General features: G+C 50.5%; 1 protein-coding gene across 1 annotated transcript in view; it reads left to right on the forward strand.

Annotated features, from left to right (window-relative positions):
• LOC115165095 (adhesion G-protein coupled receptor V1) overlaps positions 1-25,466 on the forward strand; it is a 244,458-nt gene that overhangs the window by 84,610 nt on the left and 134,382 nt on the right. Inside the window, exons 51-76 of the mRNA XM_029718130.1 lie at positions 163-367; positions 562-708; positions 893-1,148; positions 1,439-1,641; positions 2,350-2,526; positions 3,103-3,285; positions 3,442-3,621; positions 3,746-3,910; positions 4,111-4,231; positions 4,489-4,612; positions 4,881-5,019; positions 6,637-6,822; positions 9,096-9,331; positions 9,742-9,890; positions 10,311-10,509; positions 10,744-10,963; positions 11,414-11,653; positions 11,833-11,982; positions 12,175-12,663; positions 15,962-16,105; positions 16,944-17,115; positions 18,376-18,517; positions 18,686-19,533; positions 20,022-20,142; positions 20,341-20,512; positions 23,338-23,580. Of these exons, the coding sequence (XP_029573990.1) occupies positions 163-367; positions 562-708; positions 893-1,148; positions 1,439-1,641; positions 2,350-2,526; positions 3,103-3,285; positions 3,442-3,621; positions 3,746-3,910; positions 4,111-4,231; positions 4,489-4,612; positions 4,881-5,019; positions 6,637-6,822; positions 9,096-9,331; positions 9,742-9,890; positions 10,311-10,509; positions 10,744-10,963; positions 11,414-11,653; positions 11,833-11,982; positions 12,175-12,663; positions 15,962-16,105; positions 16,944-17,115; positions 18,376-18,517; positions 18,686-19,533; positions 20,022-20,142; positions 20,341-20,512; positions 23,338-23,580 (5,611 nt within the window). The remainder of the gene's footprint in view (positions 1-162; positions 368-561; positions 709-892; positions 1,149-1,438; positions 1,642-2,349; positions 2,527-3,102; positions 3,286-3,441; positions 3,622-3,745; positions 3,911-4,110; positions 4,232-4,488; positions 4,613-4,880; positions 5,020-6,636; positions 6,823-9,095; positions 9,332-9,741; positions 9,891-10,310; positions 10,510-10,743; positions 10,964-11,413; positions 11,654-11,832; positions 11,983-12,174; positions 12,664-15,961; positions 16,106-16,943; positions 17,116-18,375; positions 18,518-18,685; positions 19,534-20,021; positions 20,143-20,340; positions 20,513-23,337; positions 23,581-25,466) is intronic.

Consider the following 25,466-nt stretch of genomic DNA (forward strand, 5'->3'; position numbering starts at 1 on the left):
CCACTGTTCCCATGGCAAGCCATTACATTCAGACCATAGGCATTGGTCATATGTTTGATCAAACTTTGAGGAAATTGTCACTTACGTCGTCACTTGTGTCTGTTGGTTTTCGTTCATTCTTCAGTGGCTGTCTTCTCTGACCATAATGCATTTCACTCTCAGCTATGGCGAGTTGCGTTTTGTGCCCGGTGACCGGGAGTTGGAGATTGCGGTGAACGTCATCGACGACGATGTCCCAGAGGAGGACGAACAGTTCCGGGTGGTCCTGAAGAATCCCAAGGGAGGGGCTGAGATTGGCTTTGGTGGTCAGGTGACCGTGCTAATTCCAACCAATGATGACGCCCATGGAGTCATAGGCTTCACACAGGTACTCTCTGTTGTTTAACTCTGATTCACTGTCAATTTCCAAATAGGTTTCTGTTGCTTGCATTTCTATGTCTATACATACATAACATTTATAGTGCTAACGCTCTATGCTCATATTTTATTTTCCAATACAGTTGAAAGGTAAAAATCTTTCTGATATTACAGTGCGTACTGACACTGATGCTGTCTCTCCAGGGCTCTCTATCTGTGGAAGTGGAGGAGTTGACGAAGGGCAACCCTATCTCTCTGAGTGTTGAGAGGAGGCGAGGGACCTTCAGGAGACTGACCATCCACTGGGCAGCCAACGGCAGTCTGGAAGACATCTTTCCCACATCAGGAGTGGTGAGTCTCTCTCTCTCTCATGGCTAACTTCCATGTGTTAGATATAGAGAAATAGAAGAGATACCAAACAACTCACTGATGTGCCATTTCTAGTTTAGTTCATTGGTTGCGAATTAACTTCCTGGATTGGCTGAGCTAGCGAGGAACAGACATCCACCCTGTTGTCCTCTACTGTGTTTCTCAGGTGACGTTTTCCCAGGGCCAGGTGGTGGCTACCATCTATCTGACCGTGCTAGCAGATAGCATCCCTGAGCTGAAGGAGAGGGTCACCATCACCCTGCTGGATGTCACCACGGTGGGGCTAGACCAGCACTCCAGGGGAGCGCTGATTGACCCCCAGAGAGCACAGGCCCTCCTCACCATCTTGCCCAACGGCTCACCCTACGGGTTGATAGGCTGGCACCTAGACTCCCAGTACCTCCTCACACAGGAGCCTCAGGGTAAGAAGCCAGCTGTTTGTATTGTTATACATTTATTTATACAGTGGAAAAATCATTTCTAATGTGTATAGTTAAAAATAAACCCTATTTGAACAATGTCCATTTTTAAGGCTACTGAAGTGTTTGGTTACTTGTTATGAGCGATCATAACTTGATTTGACAGCACTATGACGTTGGTGTGATTCCTTACTACACATTGTCCAATCTGTTTCTGTCCTTGTTCAGGCTATAAGGTTTAGGTAAGTTGTCTAATGCTCCTTGTACATGTTTTTCTCTGCTTTTCACCCAAGAGAGTCCCACTAATGTCACCCTGACCATTGTGAGGGAGCAGGAGGCTTCTGGGGAGGTGGCAGTGCACTACCAGACAGGACCAGCCCTATCCAAGCCCCCCTCCAACCAGGCCAGCGCCCCACAGGACTACACACCCCGGGAGGGCACCGTCATCATGAAGGAGAACGCCACCCTTGCCCTCATCACCATCACCATACTACCGGTACGCATAGAATATAGTAGAATAGAATAGAAAATGATAGAATATTACTTTATGGACAAACCATCCCCAAGACCCATCTTGGGATGACTGGGGACCGGACCCTCCTCCTCTCTTTCTCCTCTTCCACCCCAGCAGTGTAAATCTAGATTGGTTCAGCAGACACTGTGGCTTTCTGCCTGTTCTGGCTGCTTTCTTCCTGTTCTGGCTGCTTTCTGTCTGTTCTGGCTCCGTTCTGGCTGCTTTTTGCCTCTTCTGGCTGCCTGTTCTGGCTGCTTTCTGCCTGTTCTGGTTGCTTTCTGCCTGTTCTGGTTGCTTTCTGCCTACAGCGTAGGTCCATACTAGGTCTAAAACCACCAGTGTTGGGTCTGCCACGGAGGAAACCCACTACTTATTTCCCATCGGAATAGATCCATTCCTAGTAAATTGCAGTGTTGAGTGGCTATTTTAATGGTAACTATTATTGTGTTTTGTTTAGACTGAGAGGAAGTTTTGAAAAACATGGACCTGGTTTCTATGTGCTCTGAAACTGCCAACATTCTTTAAGCTTGGTTGGGGAATAAAGGCTCTTTAGAAGTGGAACATGGGAAAGATCAGTAGTTCCTGTCTGTGGGTTGGGTTTTCTTTCCTCCTAATATAGCAGGCAACCATACCCCACAGTGTTGGTCAGGTCCTCCAGACCTGAGGGCTGTGTGTGTGTGTATCAACCAGGATGAGGCTCCGGAGCTGGCTGAAAGTTTCCTGGTTAACATCACAGGCGTGGAACTAGTGGGGGGGTTGACGGGGGCGGCCCAGCCCAGTGTGAAGAGGCCTGGCATGGAGGTGGCTGAGGTCACCATCCAGGAGAACGATGACCCACGGGGGGTCCTGCAGTTCAACGTCTCCCAGGTAATACCTTACACTACTACCTCTGCCCATATGCTACACAATTATCCTTGAATGAAACACTCCATTCCTTTATTCTCCTTGAATGAAACACTCCATTCCTTTATTCTCCTTGAATGAAACACTCCATTCCTCGATTCTGCTTGAATGAAAGACTCCATTCCTTTCTAAAGTATATCACAACAGTAACTATATGGTTCTCTAAGGTTTAGAGATGATCTGAAAGCTCTGACCAACGAGTGATTGAATACTAATAGGTATGCTATGGTACAAAAAGGTATGTTAACCCTATGGTACAAAAAGGTATGTTAACCCTATGGTACAAAAAGGCATGTTAACCCTATGGTACAAAAAGGTATGTTAACCCTATGGTACAAAAAGGTATGTTAACCCTATGGTACAAAAAGGTATGTTAACCCTATGGTACAAAAAGGTATGTTAACCCTATGGTAGAAAAAGGTATGCTAACCCTATGGTACAAAAAGGTATGTTAACCCTATGGTACAAAAAGGTATGTTAACCCTATGGTACAAAAATGTATTTTAATGCTTCAACACTGTTTCTGTGTCTAATTCTTAGGAAGAGTCTGGAGGGTTGCTGGCCTATGAGGTGGCTCCGCCCAGAAACGTCCTCCGTCTAGCAGTGGTGCGATTGGCTGGCAGGACTGGGAGAGTGGTGGTGTACTGGGAGGCTCGGCCAATCACTGCCAGTCTCGATGACTTCACTCCCTCTTCTGGGAATATCACCTTTCAAGATGGACAGGTAATTTGATTACAACTATGGTTAGAGTGTTTCTCCTGTTAGATCACATAGTTAAGTTAGGTCCCCTACGTAACTACGATCCACTAAGTCTAGTTGAGCTTCTATGAAGGATAAGATGTATACCTCAGGTAAAATGAACTCTGGTTCTGTTTGCAGGGACAGGCCATCATAGACATCAGCATCGTGGATGACGCGGCGGTGGAGTCTGTGGAGCGCTTCAGTGTGACTCTAATGCGTGTGATTGGTGGAGCCAGGCTGGGGGTGGAGATCTCTGTGACCGTCACCATCCCACCCAACGATTCACCGCTGGGCAGCTTCGGCTTCCAGGAGAAGACTGTGAGTCACAACTCATTGTCACCCAACAAATTGCCCTACAGAGAATGGAAGAAGTTGTATTTTCCAATCCAATACAACTTTATTGTAAACCATTATTATGCTAAGTAAACAAATCTCCTTCTAGTTCACTATCAGCGAGCCAGAGTTCACCAGTGACCCGGCTGCCATGGCAACGCTGACTGTGGTGCGAAGTGCAGAAGGCGAGGGGGCGGTGACACTGATGTGGCGCCTGGAGGACACTGCCCGGGACGACCTTTCACCTCTCAACGGAACACTGGTCTTCAATGAGGTCAGTAGGGGGCGGGGCTAGGGAAGATGATAGCAGGTCAGTTAACAGCGTTTTACACTATATGTGAACCAACTAGGTAACTACTTGGTAATAATTGATACCAAATGTACTAATAGTTGGTGCTAAATGTACAGTTTATCTTAGAAGTTGAAAGTGCAGTTTGTAGGGAAGACACTGATGGGAGACTTTGTGAACCTCAGACAGAGTCTAGGAGAACGCTGGTGATCTGGGCTCTGGCTGACGCTGTGTTGGAGGGAGACGAGAGCTTCACTGTCCAGCTCCTGGCTGCCAAGAGTGATGCTGTAATCGACCCCGTTGATGGTCAGTGTCTTTGGCTGCCTCACTGTGTTTAAACATACACACAGTCTCTGGTCTATGGAGAGGGGAGGGGAGGGATAAAGTTGCCCCTAGAAGCTGATCTGAGGTCAGTTTCTGCGTTTTAAATTCTAATGGTTACGGTTTGGATTGAGGGAGAGTAAGCTGATCCTAGATCTACGCCTAGAGGCAACTTGTGTGTAAAGAGCACCGGAGGAGGGCATTAGACTGAACTGGGACCCTGGGTTGGTGTGTGTCTGTAGGGTCAGCCACCGTCACCATCCTGGGAGACCGTGCAGCCCTGGGAATAGTGGGGATCGCTGAGGCTTCCAGGAACGTCCTCATCGGAGAACCTCAGGGAGACTATAATGGGACTGCTCTGGTCAGGTACACATACAGACAGTTACACACACATATCACTGGCTAATGGGAAAGCCTCACATATGTTTATTGGTCAGAATGTTTCTGTTGTGCCGTTGAGAAAGTCTTCTTTTGGTTAATAAGATGTCAACCAAATGCATGTTGCAATGATACCTGTGTGTGTGTGTGTGTGTGTGTGTGTGTGTGTGTGTGTGTGTGTGTGTGTGTGTGTGTGTGTGTGTGTGTGTGTGTGTGTGTGTGTGTGTGTGTGTGTGTGTGTGTGTGTGTGTTTCAGCCTTGTACGCGGCCCTGGCATCTTTGGAGAGTTCCAGGTGTACTGGAACATCACTCCTGCTGTGGCCTCTGAGTTTGAGGAGCTGTCTGGCTTGGTAACCATGAGGGACAGACAGTCTGCCGCCACCATACGCCTCAAAGTATGACAATCTCTCTGACTATGGAATGATATTCATTACATTTACATTTAAGTCATTTAGCAGACGCTCTTCTCCAGAGCAACTTACAAATTGGTGCATTCACCTTATGATATCCAGTGGAACAACCACTTTACAATAGTGCATCTAAATCTTTTAAGGGGGGGGGGTTAGAAGGATTACTTTATCCTATCCTAGGTATTCCTTAAAGAGGTGGGGTTTCAGGTGTCTCCGGAAGGTGGTGATTGACTCCGCTGTCCTGGCGTCGTGAGGGAGCTTGTTCCACCATTGGGGTGCCAGAGCAGCGAACAGTTTTGACTGGGCTGAGCGGGAACTGTGCTTCCTCAGAGGTAGGGAGGCGAGCAGGCCAGAGGTGGATGAACGCAGTGCCCTTGTTTGGGTGTAGGGCCTGATCAGAGCCTGAAGGTACGGAGGTGTCGTTCCCCTCACAGCTCCGTAGGCAAGCACCATGGTCTTGTAGCGGATGCGAGCTTCAACTGGAAGCCAGTGGAGAGAGCGGAGGAGCGGGGTGACGTGAGAGAACTTGGGAAGGTTGAACACCAGACGGGCTGCGGCGTTCTGGATGAGTTGTAGGGGTTTAATGGCACAGGCAGGGAGCCCAGCCAACAGCGAGTTACAGTAATCCAGACGGGAGATGACAAGTGCCTGGATTAGGACCTGCGCCGCTTCCTGTGTGAGGCAGGGTCGTACTCTGCGAATGTTGTAGAGCATGAATCTACAGGATCGGGTCACCGCCTTGATGTTAGTGGAGAACGACAGGGTGTTGTCCAGGGTCACGCCAAGGCTCTTAGCACTCTGGGAGGAGGACACAATGGAGTTGTCAACCGTGATGGCGAGCTCATGGAACGGGCAGTCCTTCCCCGGGAGGAAGAGCAGCTCCGTCTTGCCGAGGTTCAGCTTGAGGTGGTGATCCGTCATCCACACTGATATGTCTGCCAGACATGCAGAGATGCGATTCGCCACCTGGTTATCAGAAGGGGGAAAGGAGAAGATTAATTGTGTGTCGTCTGCATAGCAATGATAGGAGAGACCATGTGAGGATATGACAGAGCCAAGTGACTTGGTGTATAGCGAGAATAGGAGAGGGCCTAGAACAGAGCCCTGGGGGACACCAGTGGTGAGAGCACGTGGTGCGGAGACAGATTCTCGCCACGCCACCTGGTAGGAGCGACCTGTCAGGTAGGACGCAATCCAAGCGTGGGCCGCGCCGGAGATGCCCAACTCGGAGAGGGTGGAGAGGAGGATCTGATGGTTCACAGTATCAAAGGCAGCCGATAGGTCTAGAAGGATGAGAGCAGAGGAGAGAGAGTTAGCTTTAGCAGTGCGGAGCGCCTCCGTGACACAGGGAAGAGCAGTCTCAGTTGAATGACCAATCACTATGTTCTTGTTTTATCATACCTCATCTTATTGTTAAGTGAAAATTAATGCAAAATGAATATTTCCCAATGTAAATTGTAAAACTGTGTCCCAATATCAATACTTGACTACTACTTAGAGTGAAGTGATCTAACCTATTATATTGACCATGCATTTTCAACAGTGTCCTAGTGTGGATATTGGGTCACAGGCTGAAGGGAGTGGTGTTTGTTGTAATTTCAGGCGCTGGATGATGACACAGCAGAGGAGCGGCGTGTGTACCAGCTGACCTTGACCTCAGTCACGCCCGGGGCAGGGATCAGCCCCTCAGCCCAGAGGGCCACAGTCACCATGGCAGCCAGTGATCTCCCCCACGGCCTGTTCTCCTTTGTCCAAGGCCTCGTCAGGGCCTCTGAGGAGGAGGGCAAGGTGAGCGCGCCTGGGCAGTCTTGGGCCATGATCTTAAACAACCACATTGTTGAAACTCACTAGAGGATGTCTAACTGGCTAGACCTGCCCTATCAGAGCCTGGGAATGGTCTGACCTGTTTTATCAGAGCCTGGGAACGGTCTGACCTGTCTTATCAGAGCCTGGGAACGGTCTGACCTGTCCTATCAGAGCCTGGGAACGGTCTGACCTGCCCTATCAGAGCCTGGGAACGGTCTGACCTGTCCTATCAGAGCCTGGGAACGGTCTGACCTGCCCTATCAGAGCCTGGGAACGGTCTGACCTGTCCTATCAGACCCTGGGAACGGTCTGACCTGTCCTATCAGAGCCTGGGAACGGTCTGACCTGTCCTATCAGAGCCTGGGAACGGTCTGACCTGCCCTATCAGAGCCTGGGAACGGTCTGACCTGTCCTATCAGACCCTGGGAACGGTCTGACCTGTCCTATCAGAGCCTGGGAACGGTCTGACCTGTCCTATCAGAGCCTGGGAACGGTCTGACCTGCCCTGGGAACGGTCTGACCTGCCCTATCAGAGCCTGGGAACGGTCTGACCTGTCCTATTAGAGCCTGGGAACGGTCTGACCTGTCCTATCAGAGTCTGGGCACGGTCTGACCTGCCCTATCAGAGCCTGGGAACGGTTTGACCTGCCCTATCAGAGCCTGGGAACGGTCTGACCTGCCCTATCAGAGCCTGGGAACGGTCTGACCTGTCCTATCAGAGCCTGGGAACGGTCTGACCTGTCCTATTAGAGCCTGGGAACAGTCTGACCTGTCCTATCAGAGCCTGGGAACGGTCTGACCTGTCCTATTAGAGCCTGGGAACGGTCTGACCTGTCCTATCAGAGTCTGGGCACGGTCTGACCTGTCCTATCAGAGTCTGGGCACGGTCTGACCTGCCCTATCAGAGCCTGGGCACGGTCTGACCTGCCCTATCAGAGCCTGGGAACGGTCTGACCTGCCCTATCAGAGCCTGGGAACGGTCTGACCTGCCCTATCAGAGCCTGGGAACGGTCTGACCTGCTCTATCAGAGCCTGGGAACGGTCTGACCAGCCCTATCAGAGCCTGGGAACGGTCTGACCAGCCCTATCAGAGCCTGGGAACGGTCTGACCTGCCCTATCAGAGCCTGGGAACGGTCTGACCTGCCTTATCAGAGCCTGGGAACGGTCTGACCTGCCCTATCAGAGCCTGGGAACGGTCTGACCTGCCCTATCAGAGCCTGGGAACGGTCTGACCTGTCCTATCAGACCCTGGGAACGGTCTGACCTGTCCTATCAGAGCCTGGGAACGGTCTGACCTGTCCTATGAGAGCCTGGGAACGGTCTGACCTGTCCTATCAGAGTCTGGGCACGGTCTGACCTGTCCTATCAGAGTCTGGGCACGGTCTGACCTGCCCTATCAGAGCCTGGGCACGGTCTGACTTGCCCTATCAGAGCCTGGGCACGGTCTGACCTGCCCTATCAGAGCCTGGGAACGGTCTGACCTGCCCCATCAGAGCCTGGGAACGGTCTGACCTGCCCTATGAGAGCCTGGGAACGGTCTGACCAGCCCCATCAGAGCCTGGGAACGGTCTGACCAGCCCTATCAGAGCCTGGGAACGGTCTGACCTGCCCTATCAGAGCCTGGGAACGGTCTGACCTGCCCTATCAGAGCCTGGGAACGGTCTGACCTGTCCTATCAGACCCTGGGAACGGTCTGACCTGCCTTATCAGAGCCTGGGAACGGTCTGACCTGCCCTATCAGAGCCTGGGAACGGTCTGACCTGTCTTATCAGAGCCTGGGAACGGTCTGACCTGCCTTATCAGAGCCTGGGAACGGTCTGACCTGCCCTATCAGAGCCTGGGAACGGTCTGACCTGTCTTATCAGAGCCTGGGAACGGTCTGACCTGCCCTATCAGAGCCTGGGAACGGTCTGACCTGTCTTATCAGAGCCTGGGAACGGTCTGACCTGCCTTATCAGAGCCTGGGAACGGTCTGACCTGCCCTATCAGAGCCTGGGAACGGTCTGACCTGCCTTATCAGAGGGAGGGTGGGCTGAGGGAGCAATAGAATGGTTGAAAGTCAGAAGTGGAAATTAAGTAATTTAGCTGTGTTTTAGACAAGAGTCATCATATGATGATATGACGATATTCATATGATGATATTTTTGCCCCCTCCCTCCTCCACCTTCTCTTCTCCCCCAGGTCAATGTGACAGTGGTGCGCTCCATGGGCATGTTTGGGAATGTGTGCGTGAACCCCTTCTCTTCTCCCCCAGGTCAATGTGACAGTGGTGCGCTCCATGGGCAGGTTTGGGAGTGTGTGGGTAACCTACCAGACAGCAGGCAGTGTAGCGGTCAGTGGAGTGGACTTCACTGCTGCCTCGGGTAGGCTTCTGTTTGGCCCAGGCCAGACCACGCGTGGGGTCACGCTGAGTATCCATGACGACGACCTACCAGAGGGACCTGAGGAGTTCTACCTCAACATCACCACAGTGGAGCTCCTCAATGACAGGTAGGTGGACCCTGGACAGTGATCTAGAGTCATTTCTGTGCTTCCTGTCCTCCAGTTAAGGTTAGGGGGGTTGGAGAGGGAAAGCTGATCCTAGATCTGTTGCTAACGACAACTTCCACCCTGAGCTGCTGGTGTGGGAGGAGAATCCCAAACCTGGTTAGTGATCAAAATGCCATGGTCAGAAATGTGGATTTCACTGTAAGTGAGGTGGAAGGTGTGGGTCTCTGTGGTGTGAGCTGTGGTAAAGTGGAGGGTAAACGCAGGTTAATGCTGTTTACCTACCTTTTTTATTTAGTTTGAACGTTCACCCCAAACGGAGATCAGTGTTATCCATCCATTTTTTGAACCTTTACATCACTGGGTGTGAGACGGAGTGTTGTCTCTGACCTCTGTCCCCCTCCTGTGGTCAGTAATGTGGACTTCAGTGTGAGGGAGCACGGCCTGCAACGAGACCAGCCTCCAGCCATCGGCAACGTTTCCTCCGTCATCATCGTCATCCAGAAGAGTGACAACTCAGAGGGCATTCTGGAGTTCCTCCCTGACTATGTCAACATCACAGGTCAGCCTCTAATACACACACACACACACACACACACACACACACACACACACACACACACACACACACACACACACACACTACACACACACACACACACACACACACACACACACACACACACACACACACACACACACACACACACACGTTGACACTATTCAACATCGCTATTAGTATCAGGCATCACTTTAGCAAATGTAATTTCATCCTCTTAATATGTAATGGACATGATTAAAATAGAGGGATTCTGAGAGTGGTGATTGGATGATTACAATACAGTATTAAAGTGTACATTTGTTCCCATCCATAATAGCACCCTATTCCCTACATAGTGTACTACTTTTGACCAGAGCCCCATAGGTGCCATTTGGGATGCACTGAGTGTATTTGATCCTCCTCTCTCTTGTCTCTCTCCAGTGGAGGAGGATGTGGGCAGTGCGTCCATCCCGGTGGTGAGGAGGGTGGGTTACTACGGCTTGGTCACAGCAGAGTACATCTCTAGGGGTCTGACTGCCAGGGCCGGCCTGGACTACATCCTGGCCAACGGCTCGCTCACCTTCCTCCACGGCCACAACACCAGTCACATCAACGTGTCCATTATAGACGACCAGGACAGGTAAATCTGTCTCCCTCTCTGTCTGTCTCTGTCTCTCCACACCTTTAAAATGTTTCCTCTTCCAGCCACGAAACTATGTTTCATTGTTTGATTGTGGTATTGCTGCACATTTTTTGGTTATTTTATTTCTATGAGATTGGTATATCTGTTGTGAAAGAAGTCTACGACATTCTATTAGAAAATGGATGTGAACATGAAAGACCAGTAATGGCGCTGTCATAACTCTTCTCCTAGAGAGGACGCCGAGACGTTTGAGATCCAGCTGTCGGGTACCACGGGCGGAGCCATACTGGGTACTCATCTGATTGCCAGGGTTACCATCGCCAAGAGCGACTCGCCCAATGGCGTGGTCCGTTTCCTGAACGCGAGCGTGATCACCCTGGTGAACCCCAACAGTATCCTTAAGTTCAGCCTGCTCCTGGAGAGGGTGGGGGGGGTTGTAGGCAACGCTACGGTAAGCCTACTGGGACACTCCCCCTCACTCTGTTCCTCCCTCTTGTTAGGCCTGTAGTCTCAGCCACCTTCGGGACGGTTTCCCGGACACAGACTAAATAGAACGCTCGATAGAGAATCTCCAGTGAAAGTGTTTTTGTTTTGTCCAGCGGGAGGGTGAATTTGTGTTCGGGGAATCGGCCACTAGGGTCTAACTGCCATGTTCTGTCTCTCTGACCCCGTAGTACAAGAGCTTGTTCACTGTCCTCATTTCTCTGCCAGATGTCCATCACTCATGCTAAACTTATTGACACTGCAATACCTGTTAGCCTATGCAACGGATAATGTCTTGATCCTGTATTTTTCATAAGAATTTTTTTTCATTTGGCAGTAATATTAATCTAGTATTGTCTTTGCAAGCATGAGAGTGATGCATACCAGCCAATCTGAATCATTGATCTCTTTTCCTCAGATAACATGGAGCATTCTGGGTCCCAACACCAAAGAGGTGTTACCACCCGTAAACACAGACGTTGGAGATCCTGTGAACGGATCATTCCATTTCAGAGACGGGGAGGGGGGATTGCGCACCATTGATCTGAGGATTCTACCCCATGGGGAGGTGGAGGTGGCAGAGACCTTTGTGGTCGTGCTTCAACTCCTCTCAGGTGACATGGACATTGACCCCCAAGCTGGCTCTGTCACTCTCAAGGTACATCACGGTCCCAATGAGTGACATCTCAATATTAATACGAACCCCAGTTGTATTAAAACCATTATATTGAAATTGCTTCACAGGCTCTTATTGATAATAAGAGTCTCTGAATCGTGGCGACAACATGTGGTTTTCTCTTGGTTTGGTGTGTGTGTGTGTGTGTGTGTGTGCCTCAGATTGAGAAGTTTGGAGACCCTAATGGCATAGTTGAGTTGACAGAGGAGGACCTTAGAGAGCGTGTGTACAGTGAGCCCACAGCCGGCGAGGGGCCGCTCAACATCTCCCTGCTCGTCACGCGCAGACAAGGTGCCATGGGCAACGTCACGGTACGACCACCTGGAGGGTGACATCATACTGTTACAGACAGAATGTGGCTTTATAGGCAATGCTCCGGCTTTGGGTGTGTCCCTTTCTCTCAGGTGTGCTGGGAGACGGTATGAACCGAGTTCATTACACCGTCTGTCCGATAATATACAGCCAATTCACAGGTATGTTATAGATGTGTGTGTGTCTCTCAGGTGCACTGGCAGATCCTGAGTGACTCGGACACAGCGGGGGACTTCTCGGCCCTCAGCGGCTCCGTGGTCATCCTGGATGGTCAGAGGGGGGCAGAGGTGGTCCTCACTCTTCTACCTGACGCCGTGCCCGAGCTGGAGGAGCTCTACATGCTCCGGCTGAGCTCCGTGGAGGGTGGCGCCACCCTGGACACTAACCGCAGTACCACCCTCTTCAGGGTGCGTGCCAACGACGAGCCGCATGGCGTGTTCGGCCTGGCGGCGGAGCGGCAGGCAGTAGTTGTGGTGGGGAGGGGGGCCGGGTTGGTCAGACTCCTGGCCCTGAACGTGACGCGCCAGGCTGGGGCCTTCGGCAACGCCAGTGTGGGCTACCGGATCAGTACTGGGCCTGGGCTGAATGGACAGGAGCTGCTAGGGGGGGCGGCTGTGGGGCGAGTCCTGATCAAGCATGGAGAGGAATCAGCCTCTGACTCTGTGCCAATCAGTTCTCAGGTAAGAGAGGACTCAAAGACATACTCAAGACCAGGGTTGCCAATGGTTTTATAGGATTTTGATGCATTAATGGGGGATCATGCACTCATGCTATGAATATACTCATACATTTTCTGGCAATTTATGAAGATAACATCTGTATAGTTTTTCATAACTTTCCAAAAACCTCCCTAATAAGGCCATTTTATCAAACCAAACTTGTCTCCAGTACGTCACTGACCCTGCCTCTGTAGTCCTGGTTACCAGGCTGAATGTCTCTCTCTCTCTCTCTATCTCTGTCTTCTAGTGCTGTGTCACTGACCCTGCCTCTGTAGTCCTGGTTACCAGGCTGAATGTCTCTCTCTCTCTCTCTGTCTTCTAGTGCTGTGTCACTGACCCTGCCTCTGTAGTCCTGGTTACCAGGCTGAATGTCTCTCTCTCTCTGTCTGTCTTCTAGTGCTGTGTCACTGACCCTGCCTCTGTAGTCCTGGTTACCAGGCTGAATGTCTCTCTCTCTCTCTCTCTCTGTCTTCTAGTGCTGTGTCACTGACCCTGCCTCTGTAGTCCTGGTTACCAGGCTGAATGTCTCTCTCTCTCTCTGTCTTCTAGTGCTGTGTCACTGACCCTGCCTCTGTAGTCCTGGTTACCAGGCTGAATGTCTCTCTCTCTCTCTGTCTTCTAGTGCTGTGTCACTGACCCTGCCTCTGTAGTCCTGGTTACCAGGCTGAATGTCTCTCTCTCTCTCTCTCTGTCTTCTAGTGCTGTGTCACTGACCCTGCCTCTGTAGTCCTGGTTACAAGGCTGAATGTCTCTCTCTCTCTGTCTGTCTTCTAGTGCTGTGTCACTGACCCTGCCTCTGTAGTCCTGGTTACCAGGCTGAATGTCTCTCTCTCTCTCTGTCTTCTAGTGCTGTGTCACTGACCCTGTCTCTGTAGTCCTGGTTACCAGGCTGAATGTCTCTCTCTCTCTCTGTCTTCTAGTGCTGTGTCACTGACCCTGCCTCTGTAGTCCTGGTTACCAGGCTGAATGTCTCTCTCTCTCTGTCTGTCTTCTAGTGCTGTGTCACTGACCCTGCCTCTGTAGTCCTGGTTACCAGGCTGAATGTCTCTTTCTCTCTCTGTCTTCCAGTGCTGTGTCACTGACCCTGCCTCTGTAGTCCTGGTTACCAGGCTGAATGTCTCTTTCTCTCTCTGTCTTTTAGTGCTGTGTCACTGACCCTGCCTCTGTAGTCCTGGTTACCAGGCTGAATATCTCTCTCTCTCTCTCTCTCTGTCTTCTAGTGCTGTGTCACTGACCCTGCCTCTGTAGTCCTGGTTACCAGGCTGAATGTCTCTTTCTCTCTCTGTCTTCTAGTGCTGTGTCACTGACCCTGTCTCTGTAGTCCTGGTTACCAGGCTGAATGTCTCTCTCTCTCTCTCTCTCTCTCACTGTGTCTTCTAGTGCTGTGTCACTGACCCTGCCTCTGTAGTCCTGGTTACCAGGCTGAATGTCTCTCTCTCTCTCTGTCTTCTAGTGCTGTGTCACTGACCCTGCCTCTGTAGTCCTGGTTACCAGGCTGAATGTCTCTCTCTCTCTCTGTCTTCCAGTGCTGTGTCACTGACCCTGCCTCTGTAGTCCTGGTTACCAGGCTGAATGTCTCTCTCTCTGTCTGTCTTCTAGTGCTGTGTCACTGACCCTGCCTCTGTAGTCCTGGTTACCAGGCTGAATGTCTCTCTCTCTCTCTGTCTTCTAGTGCTGTGTCACTGACCCTGCCTCTGTAGTCCTGGTTACCAGGCTGAATGTCTCTCTCTCTCTCTCTCTCTCTCTATCTCTGTCTTCTAGTGCTGTGTCACTGACCCTGCCTCTGTAGTCCTGGTTACCAGGCTGAATGTCTCTCTCTCTCTCTCTCTGTCTTCTAGTGATGTGTCACTGACCCTGCCTCTGTAGTCCTGGTTACCAGGCTGAATGTCTCTCTCTCTCTCTCTGTCTTCTAGTGCTGTGTCACTGACCCTGCCTCTGTAGTCCTGGTTACCAGGCTGAATGTCTCTCTCTCTCTCTCTCTGTCTTCTAGTGCTGTGTCACTGACCCTGCCTCTGTAGTCCTGGTTACCAGGCTGAATGTCTCTCTCTCTCTCTGTCTTCTAGTGCTGTGTCACTCACCCTGCCTCTGTAGTCCTGGTTACCAGGCTGAATGTCTCTCTCTCTCTCTCTGTCTTCTAGTGCTGTGTCACTGACCCTGTCTCTGTAGTCCTGGTTACCAGGCTGAATGTCTCTCTCTCTCTCTCTCTCTCTCTCTGTCTTCCAGTGCTGTGTCACTGACCCTGCCTCTGTAGTCCTGGTTACCAGGCTGAATGTCTCTCTCTCTCTCTCTCTCTGTCTTCTAGTGCTGTGTCACTGATCCTGTCTCTGTAGTCCTGGTTACCAGGCTGAATGTCTCTCTCTCTCTCTGTCTTCTAGTGCTGTGTCACTGACCCTGCCTCTGTGGTCCTGGTTACCAGGCTGAATTTCTCTCTCTCTCTCTCTGTCTTCCAGTGCTGTGTCACTGACCCTGCCTCTGTAGTCCTGGTTACCAGGCTGAATGTCTCTCTCTCTCTCTCTCTCTCTCTTCTAGTGCTGTGTCACTGACCCTGCCTCTGTAGTCCTGGTTACCAGGCTGAATGTCTCTCTCTCTCTCTCTCTCTCTCTTCTAGTGCTGTGTCACTGACCCTGCCTCTGTAGTCCTGGTTACCAGGCTGAATGTCTCTTTCTCTCTCTGTCTTCTAGTGCTGTGTCACTGACCCTGCCTCTGTAGTCCTGGTTACCAGGCTGAATGTCTCTCTCTCTCTCTCTCTGTCTTCTAGTGCTGTGTCACTGACCCTGCCTCTGTAGTCCTGGTTACCAGGCTGAATGTCTCTTTCTCTCTGTGTCTTCTAGTGCTGTGTCACTGACCCTGCCTCTGTAGTCCTGGTTACCAGGCTGAATGTCTCTCTCTCTCTCTGTCTTCTAGTGCTGTGTCACTGACCCTGCCTCTGTAGTCCTGGTTACCAGGCTGAATGTCTCTCTCTCTCTCTGTCTTCTAGTGCTGTGTCACTGACCCTGCCTCTGTAGTCCTGGTTACCAGGCTGAATGTCTCTTTCTCTCTCTGTCTTCTAGTGCTGTGTCACTGACCCTGCCTCTGTAGTCCTGGTTACCAGGCTGAATGTCTCTCTCTCTCTCTGTCTTCTAGTGCTGTGTCACTGACCCTGCCTCTGTAGTCCTGGTTACCAGGCTGAATGTCTCTCTCTCTCTCTGTCTTCTAGTGCTGTGTCACTGACCCTGCCTCTGTAGTCCTGGTTACCAGGCTGAATGTCTCTCTCTTCTAGGTGTTTCTCTCAGCGGGTGTGAACTTTACTTTGGAGCTTACAGACGTGAGCCTCCTGGGACCTGTCTTCAGCTCCCCACCTCGTCTCCTACTGGAGGCCAGGGTCGCCATAGTGACCGTCCCAGAGGAAGCAGCCAGCGCTGAGGTATCAGTCAATAACTTTATGGAGTAAGGTGAAGTTGCACCTAAATGCTGATCTTGTTTCAGTTTTGCATTTGACCCACTAATGGTTATGGCTAGGATTAGGGTATGGGAAGCTGATCCCAGATCTGTACATATAGGGAAACCTGACTCTGGAGCTTATGTAGATGTAAGTACTACATGTGTGGCTCCTCTGTTAGCCACTAGGAGGCATAGTTACATCCATTTTGAAACCCAGCTCCATCTCCACTCCCACTGCATTGGAAAGACGGATGGGAGGATGCTCTGTATGTAACTGAATTACTGCTCTGTGGTTGGTAGCACCTCTCTGTGAACACACAACCTCTCTCAGTCATGACCTTAGAAGAAGTGCATGTTACATGAGCCTTTCAAAGTCAGTTGACCAGCTTGGTGCTGACCACGAAATAGACTTAGCATTTTGACCTAGCTAGCTACCGCTACCACCTCTTCTGCTAACAGACAGTATTATAAAAGCATTACAGCGGTACACAGGGCTGTGGACACTCATAACGGCATCACGTCATTCTACAGAGGCACCGTTACCGTGGAAATGGTCTCCAACACTCATCTTGTCCTTTTGATCTGAATGCACCGTCTTTAGTCAGCCGTTCTTCAACACAACAGTCTAAAACTGTTGTGGTTTTGCTTCGTTCTGCAGGTTGTTAGATCTGTACTGGGCTTTACTGGAACAGTTGTATCACATACTTCCCTATTCCTCCTCCTCTGTGTGTGTGTGTGTGTGTGTGTGTGTGTGTGTGTGTGTGTGTGTGTGTGTGTGTGTGTGTGTGTGTGTGTGTGTGTGTGTGTGTGTGTGTGTGTAGGTGGGCTTTGCCTCGTTGGCGTTGCAGGTCTCCAGTGTGGAGATGGGTGTGTGTGAGGCGCTGGTGTACAGGACGGGGTTGTTTGGGGAGGTGAGGGTGGAGTGGAGCGCAGGGTACCCTGCCGGACAGGCTCCGTTAGGATTCAGGCCTGGAGTCATCACCCCCAGCTCAGGTAAGGACCTCAGAGGGAAACTGACCACTGTGAGCTCAGAGGGAAACTGACCACTGTGAGCTCAGAGGGAAACTGACCACTGTGAGCTCAGAGGGAAACTGACCACTGTGAGCTCAGAGGGAAACTGACCACTGTGAGCTCAGAGGGAAACTGACCACTGTGAGCTCAGAGGGAAATTGACCACTGTGAGCTCAGAGGGAAACTGACCACTGTGAGCTCAGAGGGAAATTGACCACTGTGAGCTCAGAGGGAAACTGACCACTGTGAGCTCAGAGGGAAACTGACCACTGTGAGCTCAGAGGGAAACTGACCACTGTGAGCTCAGAGGGAAATTGACCACTGTGAGCTCAGAGGGAAACTGACCACTGTGAGCTTTAGAAGAGATTTGGTGTGGATCTAAAATGTCCAGGTCTCTCCCTATTGGTCAATTTACTCTCTCTCTCTCTCTCTCTCTCTTTCTCTCTCTCTAACCGAAGGAGGGCATGTGAACAGGCTGAGAAGGTCTCATTTTCTCTAAGTAAACCCACCAGATAATCTACCTATACCTCCTCCAGTCTCATTTAATTATCTCCCTTTCCAAACACCACCACCAACAAACACCCTAGAAAATGAGCACGCAGATAGGAGGAATTGATGTGAGCTGAGGGTGTTTGTCTGAAGGTGTTTGTCTGAGGTTGTGAGCTGAGGGTGTTTGTCTGAGGGTGTTTGTCTGAGGTTGTGAGCTGAGGGTGTTTGTCTGAGGGTGTTTGTCTGAGGGTGTGGTCTGAGGGTGTGGTCTGAGGGTGTTTGTCTGAGGTTGTTTGTCTGAGGGTGTTTGTCTGAGGGTGTGGTCTGAGGGTGTTTGTCTGAGGGTGTGGTCTGAGGGTGTTTGTCTGAGGGTGTTTGTCTGAGGTTGTTTGTCTGAGGTTGTTTGTCTGAGGTTGTGAGCTGAGGGTGTTTGTCTGAGGGTGTTTGTCTGAGGGTGTTTGTCTGAGGGTGTTTGTCTGAGGGTGTTTGTCTGAGGTTGTGAGCTGAGGGTGTTTGTCTGAGGGTGTTTGTCTGAGGGTGTTTGTCTGAGGGTGTTTGTCTGAGGGTGTTTGTCTGAGGGTGTTTGTCTGAGGGTGTTTGTCTGAGGGTGTTTGTCTGAGGTTGTTTGTCTGAGGGTGTTTGTCTGAGGGTGTTTGTCTGAGGGTGTTTGTCTGAGGGTGTTTGTCTGAGGGTGTTTGTCTGAGGTTGTTTGTCTGAGGGTGTTTGTCTGAGGGTGTTTGTCCTCCTCCTCAGGCTCGGTGACAATGGCCCATGGAGAGAGGAGCAAGGCTGTGTCCCTCCAGGCGCTCTCTAATGTGTCTGAGCCAGCGGCCTTCGCCCTCCACCTCACTGCAGCCGGCTCCAGCTCCCCTGCTCCTGGGGTAGCTAGACTCCGGTACAGTAACCAGACTCACTTGCCAAGCATATAGTGCTCCTGTGTACTGTAGACATAGGGCCGGGAACAAGACAGCCCTCTGACTGAAGATGGCATTCTGTATGTAACAGTAATGTTACAAAAGTTTAACAGCCATGGTGGGATGCTACTCTCTGTTTCCCTCTCCAGGTCAGGGTTCACGGTGGCAGAGGTTGAGCCTCTGGGGCTGTACCAGTTCGCCCCGGACTCCCGCCAGCTGGTCATCGAGGAGGACGTGCAGACCATCACCCTCTACGTCCAGCGGCTCTATGGTTTTCGTAGCAACCGTACCCGCCTGTCTTACCAGACGGTGTCGGGCAGTGCCCTGGCCGGACAGGACTTCGCTGGAGTGCGGAACGGAGAGCTGTTCTTTGACTCACCTCGCCAGACCTCCGCCTTGCTCCGGCTGTCCGTTCTGGACGACGCGCTCTTGGAGCCAGACGAAACCTTCTTTGTCAACCTGACAGATGTCCAGGTACTGAGCGGTGGTGGTGACCCCCAATCAGGTGACCCCCGGCCCCATCTCATCCCACAATACAGCGTGGCCACCGTTACCATCCTGGCCAGCGACGTCACGGTGGGGGTGCTGAGCATTGGGCCGGGACTGGTTGAGACAACAGAGGACAGGGAGGAAGGGAGCCAGCAGGAGAAGAGAGTGCTCCTCAGGGTCCATAGGTCTAGCAGTCTGGCTGGGCCAGTGAGGGTCAAGGTGCAGGCTTATGGAGGTGGGAGTGTTGGGGGTCCATCTCTTCCCTTTGCTCCAGAACCCAACAAGACCCTGGCCCTGGTGGGGCAAGACTTCAAGTTGGAGTCCACCCTGGTGTCACTGCAGGAGGGGCAGAGTGAGGCCGAGGTCAGCCTCATCATCCTGGACGACTCTGAGCCCGAGGGACAGGAAGTGTTCTTCATCTACCTCAGCGATCCAGACGGAGGGGCGCAGATTGCAGATGGGCCCAACCAGCAGGGCTTCAGCTCCTTTGCCAAAATCATCATCCTAGGTAAATACTGAAACGCTCATATTTGCCTCGGGCTCCCATGTCATATGCTACTCAGTCTACCCATTGGTCAGCCAATTGAAGGTAATGTCATGCTCTAGTTTCTCTAGAACAATGTGTTCTCTGTCTAGGTCATTGTTTTCCAATACAATCCCTAAATTCGGTCACTGGGCATCTGATTGCAGATCCAGTGATGTGAAATCTATTCCTCTGTTCAGTTGAAGATAACTGATGATAATCAAAGGCGCAGTTACAACAGGATTGGGAAGCTTGATGCGCTGGTTTGTTGAATGCTCTGTGTACATACAGTGAATAGCATACATATGGAAAAAGTAATATCAATATCTCTCTCCTTCTTGCTCTCTCTCTCTCTCTCTCTCTCTCTCTCTCTCTCTCTCTCTCGGTCTCTCTGTCTTTCCCCCCTCACTCTCTTTCCCTCTCTTTCTCTCTCTTTCTCTCTCTTCCCACTCCCTCCCTCCACTTTCTCTCAGGGAGTGATTTCCATAATGGGATAGTGGGTTTCAGTGTGAGTTCTCTGCTGGGCCAGGTTCTGGACGAGGACTCAGAAGTAAACAGAACAGCCCTACTTTACTTGCAGAGACAACAGAACAGGTAGATCATTTCCTCCATATCGACCATGTTCCCATATGACTGTCAGCAAACCAAAGAGAAGCAACAGTAATCGTCACATTAGTAACAGCAACATTAGTGGTAATGATATAAGCATCTGAAAGCTGTAATGATCACTCCCAGCCACTCGGGGCGCTGCGTGTGTGTTCGATGTGTGACCGGTCTGCTTCCCCCACGCAGGGCCTTTGAGGACGTTGAGGTGAAGTGGCGGGCCACGTTCAGCAGGGCGGGGCCATCCCTGGTCAACAACGGAGTGAACCTGACACGGGAGCTGTGGCAGACCTCAGGCAAAGTGCTTTGCAGGAGAGGACAGGTCCTCTGTGTCTTCAGCATGGAGGTCCGACAGGACCAGGTGAGTCCCAGGTAATACTAGAGGTTCAATCTCTAGTATCTCTCCCTGGGTTAGAGGAGGGTTTGGCCAGGGTAGGCTGTCATTGTAAAATAAGAATGTGTTCTTAACTGACTTGCCTGGTTAAATAAAATAAAGTATAGGTCAGGGTGGTACCAGAATAGACACATGTCACAGTACTTTAAAACTGTCAGCAAATCCTCTCTGTTTGGAACACTGACTTGAAGGAACAAGCAGGATGTCCTAATACTGCAGCTCTCTCCCTGGATGTCCTAATACTGCAGCTCTCTCCCTGGATGTCCTAATACTGCAGCTCTCTCCCTGGATGTCCTAATACTGCAGCTCTGTCCCTAGCTGTCCTAAAACTGCGGCTCTGTCCCTGGCTGTCCTAATACTGCGGCTCTGTCCCTGGATGTCCTAATACTGCAGCTCTCTCCCTGGATGTCCTAATACTGCAGCTCTGTCCCTAGCTGTCCTAATACTGCGGCTCTGTCCCTGGCAGGCCACACATCCCTTTTGTTTCTCCACGTATCTTTCTGCTGTGGTGTCAGAGGCTCTGGCTGTGTGTTAATGTGGACGTTAGTGGAGAGATTGGGCTGTGAGTGGCATCGAGGTCAATGTAGGGTCACAGGAGCAGGGCAGGAAGGTCCTGTGGCGTAATCACACCCTCCCTCTCCAATCCTCTCCTCTCCTCTCCTCTCCTCTCCCTGGTCAGCAAGTAGCCTAGTTGTTAGAGCATTGGGCCAGTATCTGAAAGGTCGCTTGTTTGAATACCCAAGTTGACAATGACTTACCCTGCAAAACAACACATTTCACTGCACCTATCCGGTGTATGTGACAATAAAACCTATCTTTTATTTTTTGGGTGGTCTGACCAGGCAGTTCACCCAGCCCACATCCTGTCCTGTTATGTGTCTGTGTGTGAGGGCTATTTTAGGGCAAACCTCCTCCTATTGAGTGTTGTCTGTCTGCTGTGCTTCCTCCCCTCCTACTTCCCTGCTGTTATGACACCGTCCTCAGACCTGGAGAGGAGAGACATGAGTCCCAGATTGTTGGAGACTGCAGGACTGGTCCACCATTATGTGACATGGGGCTCAATTCTAGAACAAATTTTATAAACATTGCTTGTACTGTACTGTAATCTTATGGAAGCCCATAATCCCATGTTCAACAGTAGTGTAATTTTATGGCTGGGGAAGCCCATAATCCCATGTTCAACAGTAGTGTAATTTTATGGCTGGGGAAACCCATAATCCCATGTTCAACAGTACAGTAGTTTTATGGCTGGGGAAGCCCATAATTCCATGTTCAACAGTACAGTAGTTTTATGGCTGGGGAAGCCCATAATCCCATGTTCAACAGTACAGTAGTTTTATGGCTGGGGAAGCCCATAGTCCCATGTTCAACAGTACAGTAGTTTTATGGCTGGGGAAGCCCATAATCCCATGTTCAACAGTACAGTAGTTTTATGGCTGGGGAAGCCCATAATCCCATGTTCAACAGTACAGTAGTTTTATGGCTGGGGAAGCCCATAGTCCCATGTTCAACAGTACAGTAGTTTTATGGCTGGGGAAGCCCATAATCCCATGTTCAACAATAAAGTAGTTTTATGGCTGGGGAAACCCATAATCCCATGTTCAACAGTACAGTAGTTTTATGGCTGGGGAAGCCCATAGTCCCATGTTCAACAGTACAGTAGTTTTATGGCTGGGGAAGCCCATAATCCCATGTTCAACAATACAGTAGTTTTATGGCTGGGGAAGCCCATAATCCCATGTTCAACAGTACAGTAGTTTTATGGCTGGGGAAGCCCATAATCCCATGTTCAACAATACAGTAGTTTTATGGCTGGGGAAGCCCATAATCCCATGTTCAACAGTACAGTAGTTTTATGACTGGGGAAGCCCATAATCCCATGTTCAACAGTACAGTAGTTTTATGACTGGGGAAGCCCATAATCCCATGTTCAACAGTACAGTAGTTTTATGGCTGGGGAAGCCCATAATCCCATGTTCAACAGTACAGTAGTTTTATGACTGGGGAAGCCCATAGTCCCATGTTCAACAGTACAGTAGTTTTATGACTGGGGAAGCCCATAATCCCATGTTCAACAGTACAGTAGTTTTATGACTGGGGAAGCCCATAATCCCATGTTCAACAGTACAGTAGTTTTATGGCTGGGGAAGCCCATAATCCCATGTTCAACAGTACAGTAGTTTTATGACTGGGGAAGCCCATAATCCCATGTTCAACAGTACAGTAGTTTTATGACTGGGGAAGCCCATAGTCCCATGTTCAACAGTACAGTAGTTTTATGACTGGGGAAGCCCATAATCCCATGTTCAACAGTACAGTAGTTTTATGACTGGGGAAGCCCATAATCCCATGTTCAACAGTACAGTAGTTTTATGACTGGGGAAGCCCATAATCCCATGTTCAACAGTACAGTAGTTTTATGACTGGGAAAGCCCATAATCCCATGTTCAACAGTACAGTAGTTTTATGACTGGGGAAGCCCATAATCCCATGTTCAACAGTACAGTAGTTTTATGACTGGGGAAGCCCATAATCCCATGTTCAACAGTACAGTAGTTTTATGACTGGGGAAGCCCATAATCCCATGTTCAACAGTACAGTAGTTTTATGACTGGGGAAGCCCATAATCCCATGTTCAACAGTACAGTAGTTTTATGACTGGGGAAGCCCATAATCCCATGTTCACGTTCTATTTTTATTTTATTTTTTTCTTCCTTTTCTCCTCTGTTACATATTTCCATCTATAACCAGTTAGACGTTCCTTAACTCCCTCTGTCTGCGTGTTGCCATAGGAACCCGAGTACCAGGCCTGGTTCCTGGTTGAGATCTACCAGGTGGGTGTTGGCGCTGCCATCAATGAAAGTTCCCGCTTTGCCAACATCACCCTGCTGGAGAGCGATGACCCACTGGGGCTGGTCTACTTTGCGGTGGGGTCCAGACTGCCTGTAGCCCACCTCAAGACCATCCACCTCAGTCTGCAGGTGTACAGAGAGGCCAGCACGGCCTCCAACATCACCGTACTCTACCGCATGCTGGTGAGAAGCACACACACACACACACACACACACACACAGTGAACGCACACACACACATACACTGTACACACACTCGTTACATACAGTGTTCATGGAATAGCCACACAAATATTGTCATACATTCTCACACCTTACATTGTCTCCCTCTGTAAACACTCACATCCTTCTGGTTGAAAATTACAAGTCCCATTTTATTCAGGTTGTTGTATTGTCTAACTCACTAGATCAGATTTCCATTCCTCTCCCTAACCTAATTTTACTGACCGGATTTGTTTCACCTGTCTAACAGTGTGTTGGTCATGGGACATCTAAGTCAAACTCTACTGCAATGCCAGCAAGAGACAATAACACCCAAAAAGGCACCCAGCCTCAGTCCCAGACTCACCTCAGTTCCAGCCCCAGCCTCACCTCAGTTCCAGCCCCAGTCTCAGTTCCCTGCCCCAGCCTCAGTCCCAGACTCAGTCCCAGTCCCAGCCCCAGCCGCAGTCCCAGACTCACCTCAGTTCCAGCCTCAGTTCCAGCCTCAGTCCCAGCCTCAGTTCCAGCCCCAGTCTCACCTCAGTTCCAGCCCCCAGCCTCAGTTCCAGCCCCCAGCCTCAGTCCCAGACTCAGTCCCAGACTCACCTCAGTTCCAGCCCCAGCCTCACCTCAGTTCCAGCCCCAGTCTCAGTCCCAGCCTCAGTCCCAGCCCCAGCCTCAGTTCCAGCCTCAGTCCCAGCCCCAGCCTCAGTTCCAGCCTCAGTCCCAGCCCCAGCCTCAGTCCCAGTCCCAGCCTCAGTCCCAGCCCCAGCCTCAGTCCCAGCCCCAGACTCAGCCCCAGCCTCAGTTCCAGCCCCAGCCTCAGCCCCAGCCCCAGCCTCAGTTCCAGCCTCAGCCCCAGCCTCAGTCCCAGCCTCAGTCCCAGCCCCAGTCTCAGTTCCAGTCCCAGCCCCAGTCTCAGTTCCAGTCCCAGCCCCAGCCTCAGTTCCATCCCCAGCCTCAGTCCCAGCCTCAGTTCCAGCCCCAGCCTCAGTTCCAGCCCCAGTTCCAGCCCCAGCCTCAGTCCCAGTCCCAGCCTCAGTCCCAGCCTCAGTCCCAGCCCCAGACTCAGTTCCATCCCCAGCCTCAGTCCCAGCCTCAGTCCCAGACTCAGTCCCAGACTCAGTCCTCGCCCCCAGGAAATGGCTCACAATGTATCGGACACGCTCCATCCAGTAGCTCCCTATTCCTCAAAGGGTTTCTGTTGATCTATTGTGTAGGGTGTCTACTGAAAACACGCTTTTGTGATGAAATTTAATTTCCTTATGTTATAAAATAAATGTTACCAAAACAAATATGATTATTCATGTTTTGGATTAAAAAAGTTGGATTTCATATCCTAATACATCCAATAATAAGCACTGAGCTCTGTTGACATAGCAGAGCAGGTTCCTCGTAACAACTTTCGAGGATTTGATATTTTGAGGTCGTCGTCTTTAAAGTTGTTAGCGCGCGTCACAAAAAGCTAAATTAGCATGACGCGAGCTGAACTAAATGTAAAAGGCTTTGAAAATAAATAAAAACTTTAGTTTTCGCTCAGTGCTCCGTTGACATTTCAGAGATACTCTTGTTTTTGTGAGAAATCTTCAAAAAATAATTGGAATTTTGAATTAATATGAAAACACATACTAAAATATGAAAATAACACATGTCATGTCTGAATATCAATATCCATCTTCCCTCTATTGTTGAATGTGAATTTGAGAAGAGGGAGGAAGAGTTCTATGGGAAAGTGACCCTGTCAGGTTGCCAGTAGCTTTAATTCTTGGACAGAATCCAGCCTAGCTGACGCCATTCAATTTTCCAGATTATTTGCCACTTTTTTCCCTCTGGCCTCCATTTAATTAGTGACCTTAATTCTGGCTATC

The sequence above is a fragment of the Salmo trutta genome, chromosome 27 (genome assembly GCF_901001165.1).
Source record: "Salmo trutta chromosome 27, fSalTru1.1, whole genome shotgun sequence".
NCBI classification, from domain to species: domain Eukaryota; kingdom Metazoa; phylum Chordata; class Actinopteri; order Salmoniformes; family Salmonidae; genus Salmo; species Salmo trutta.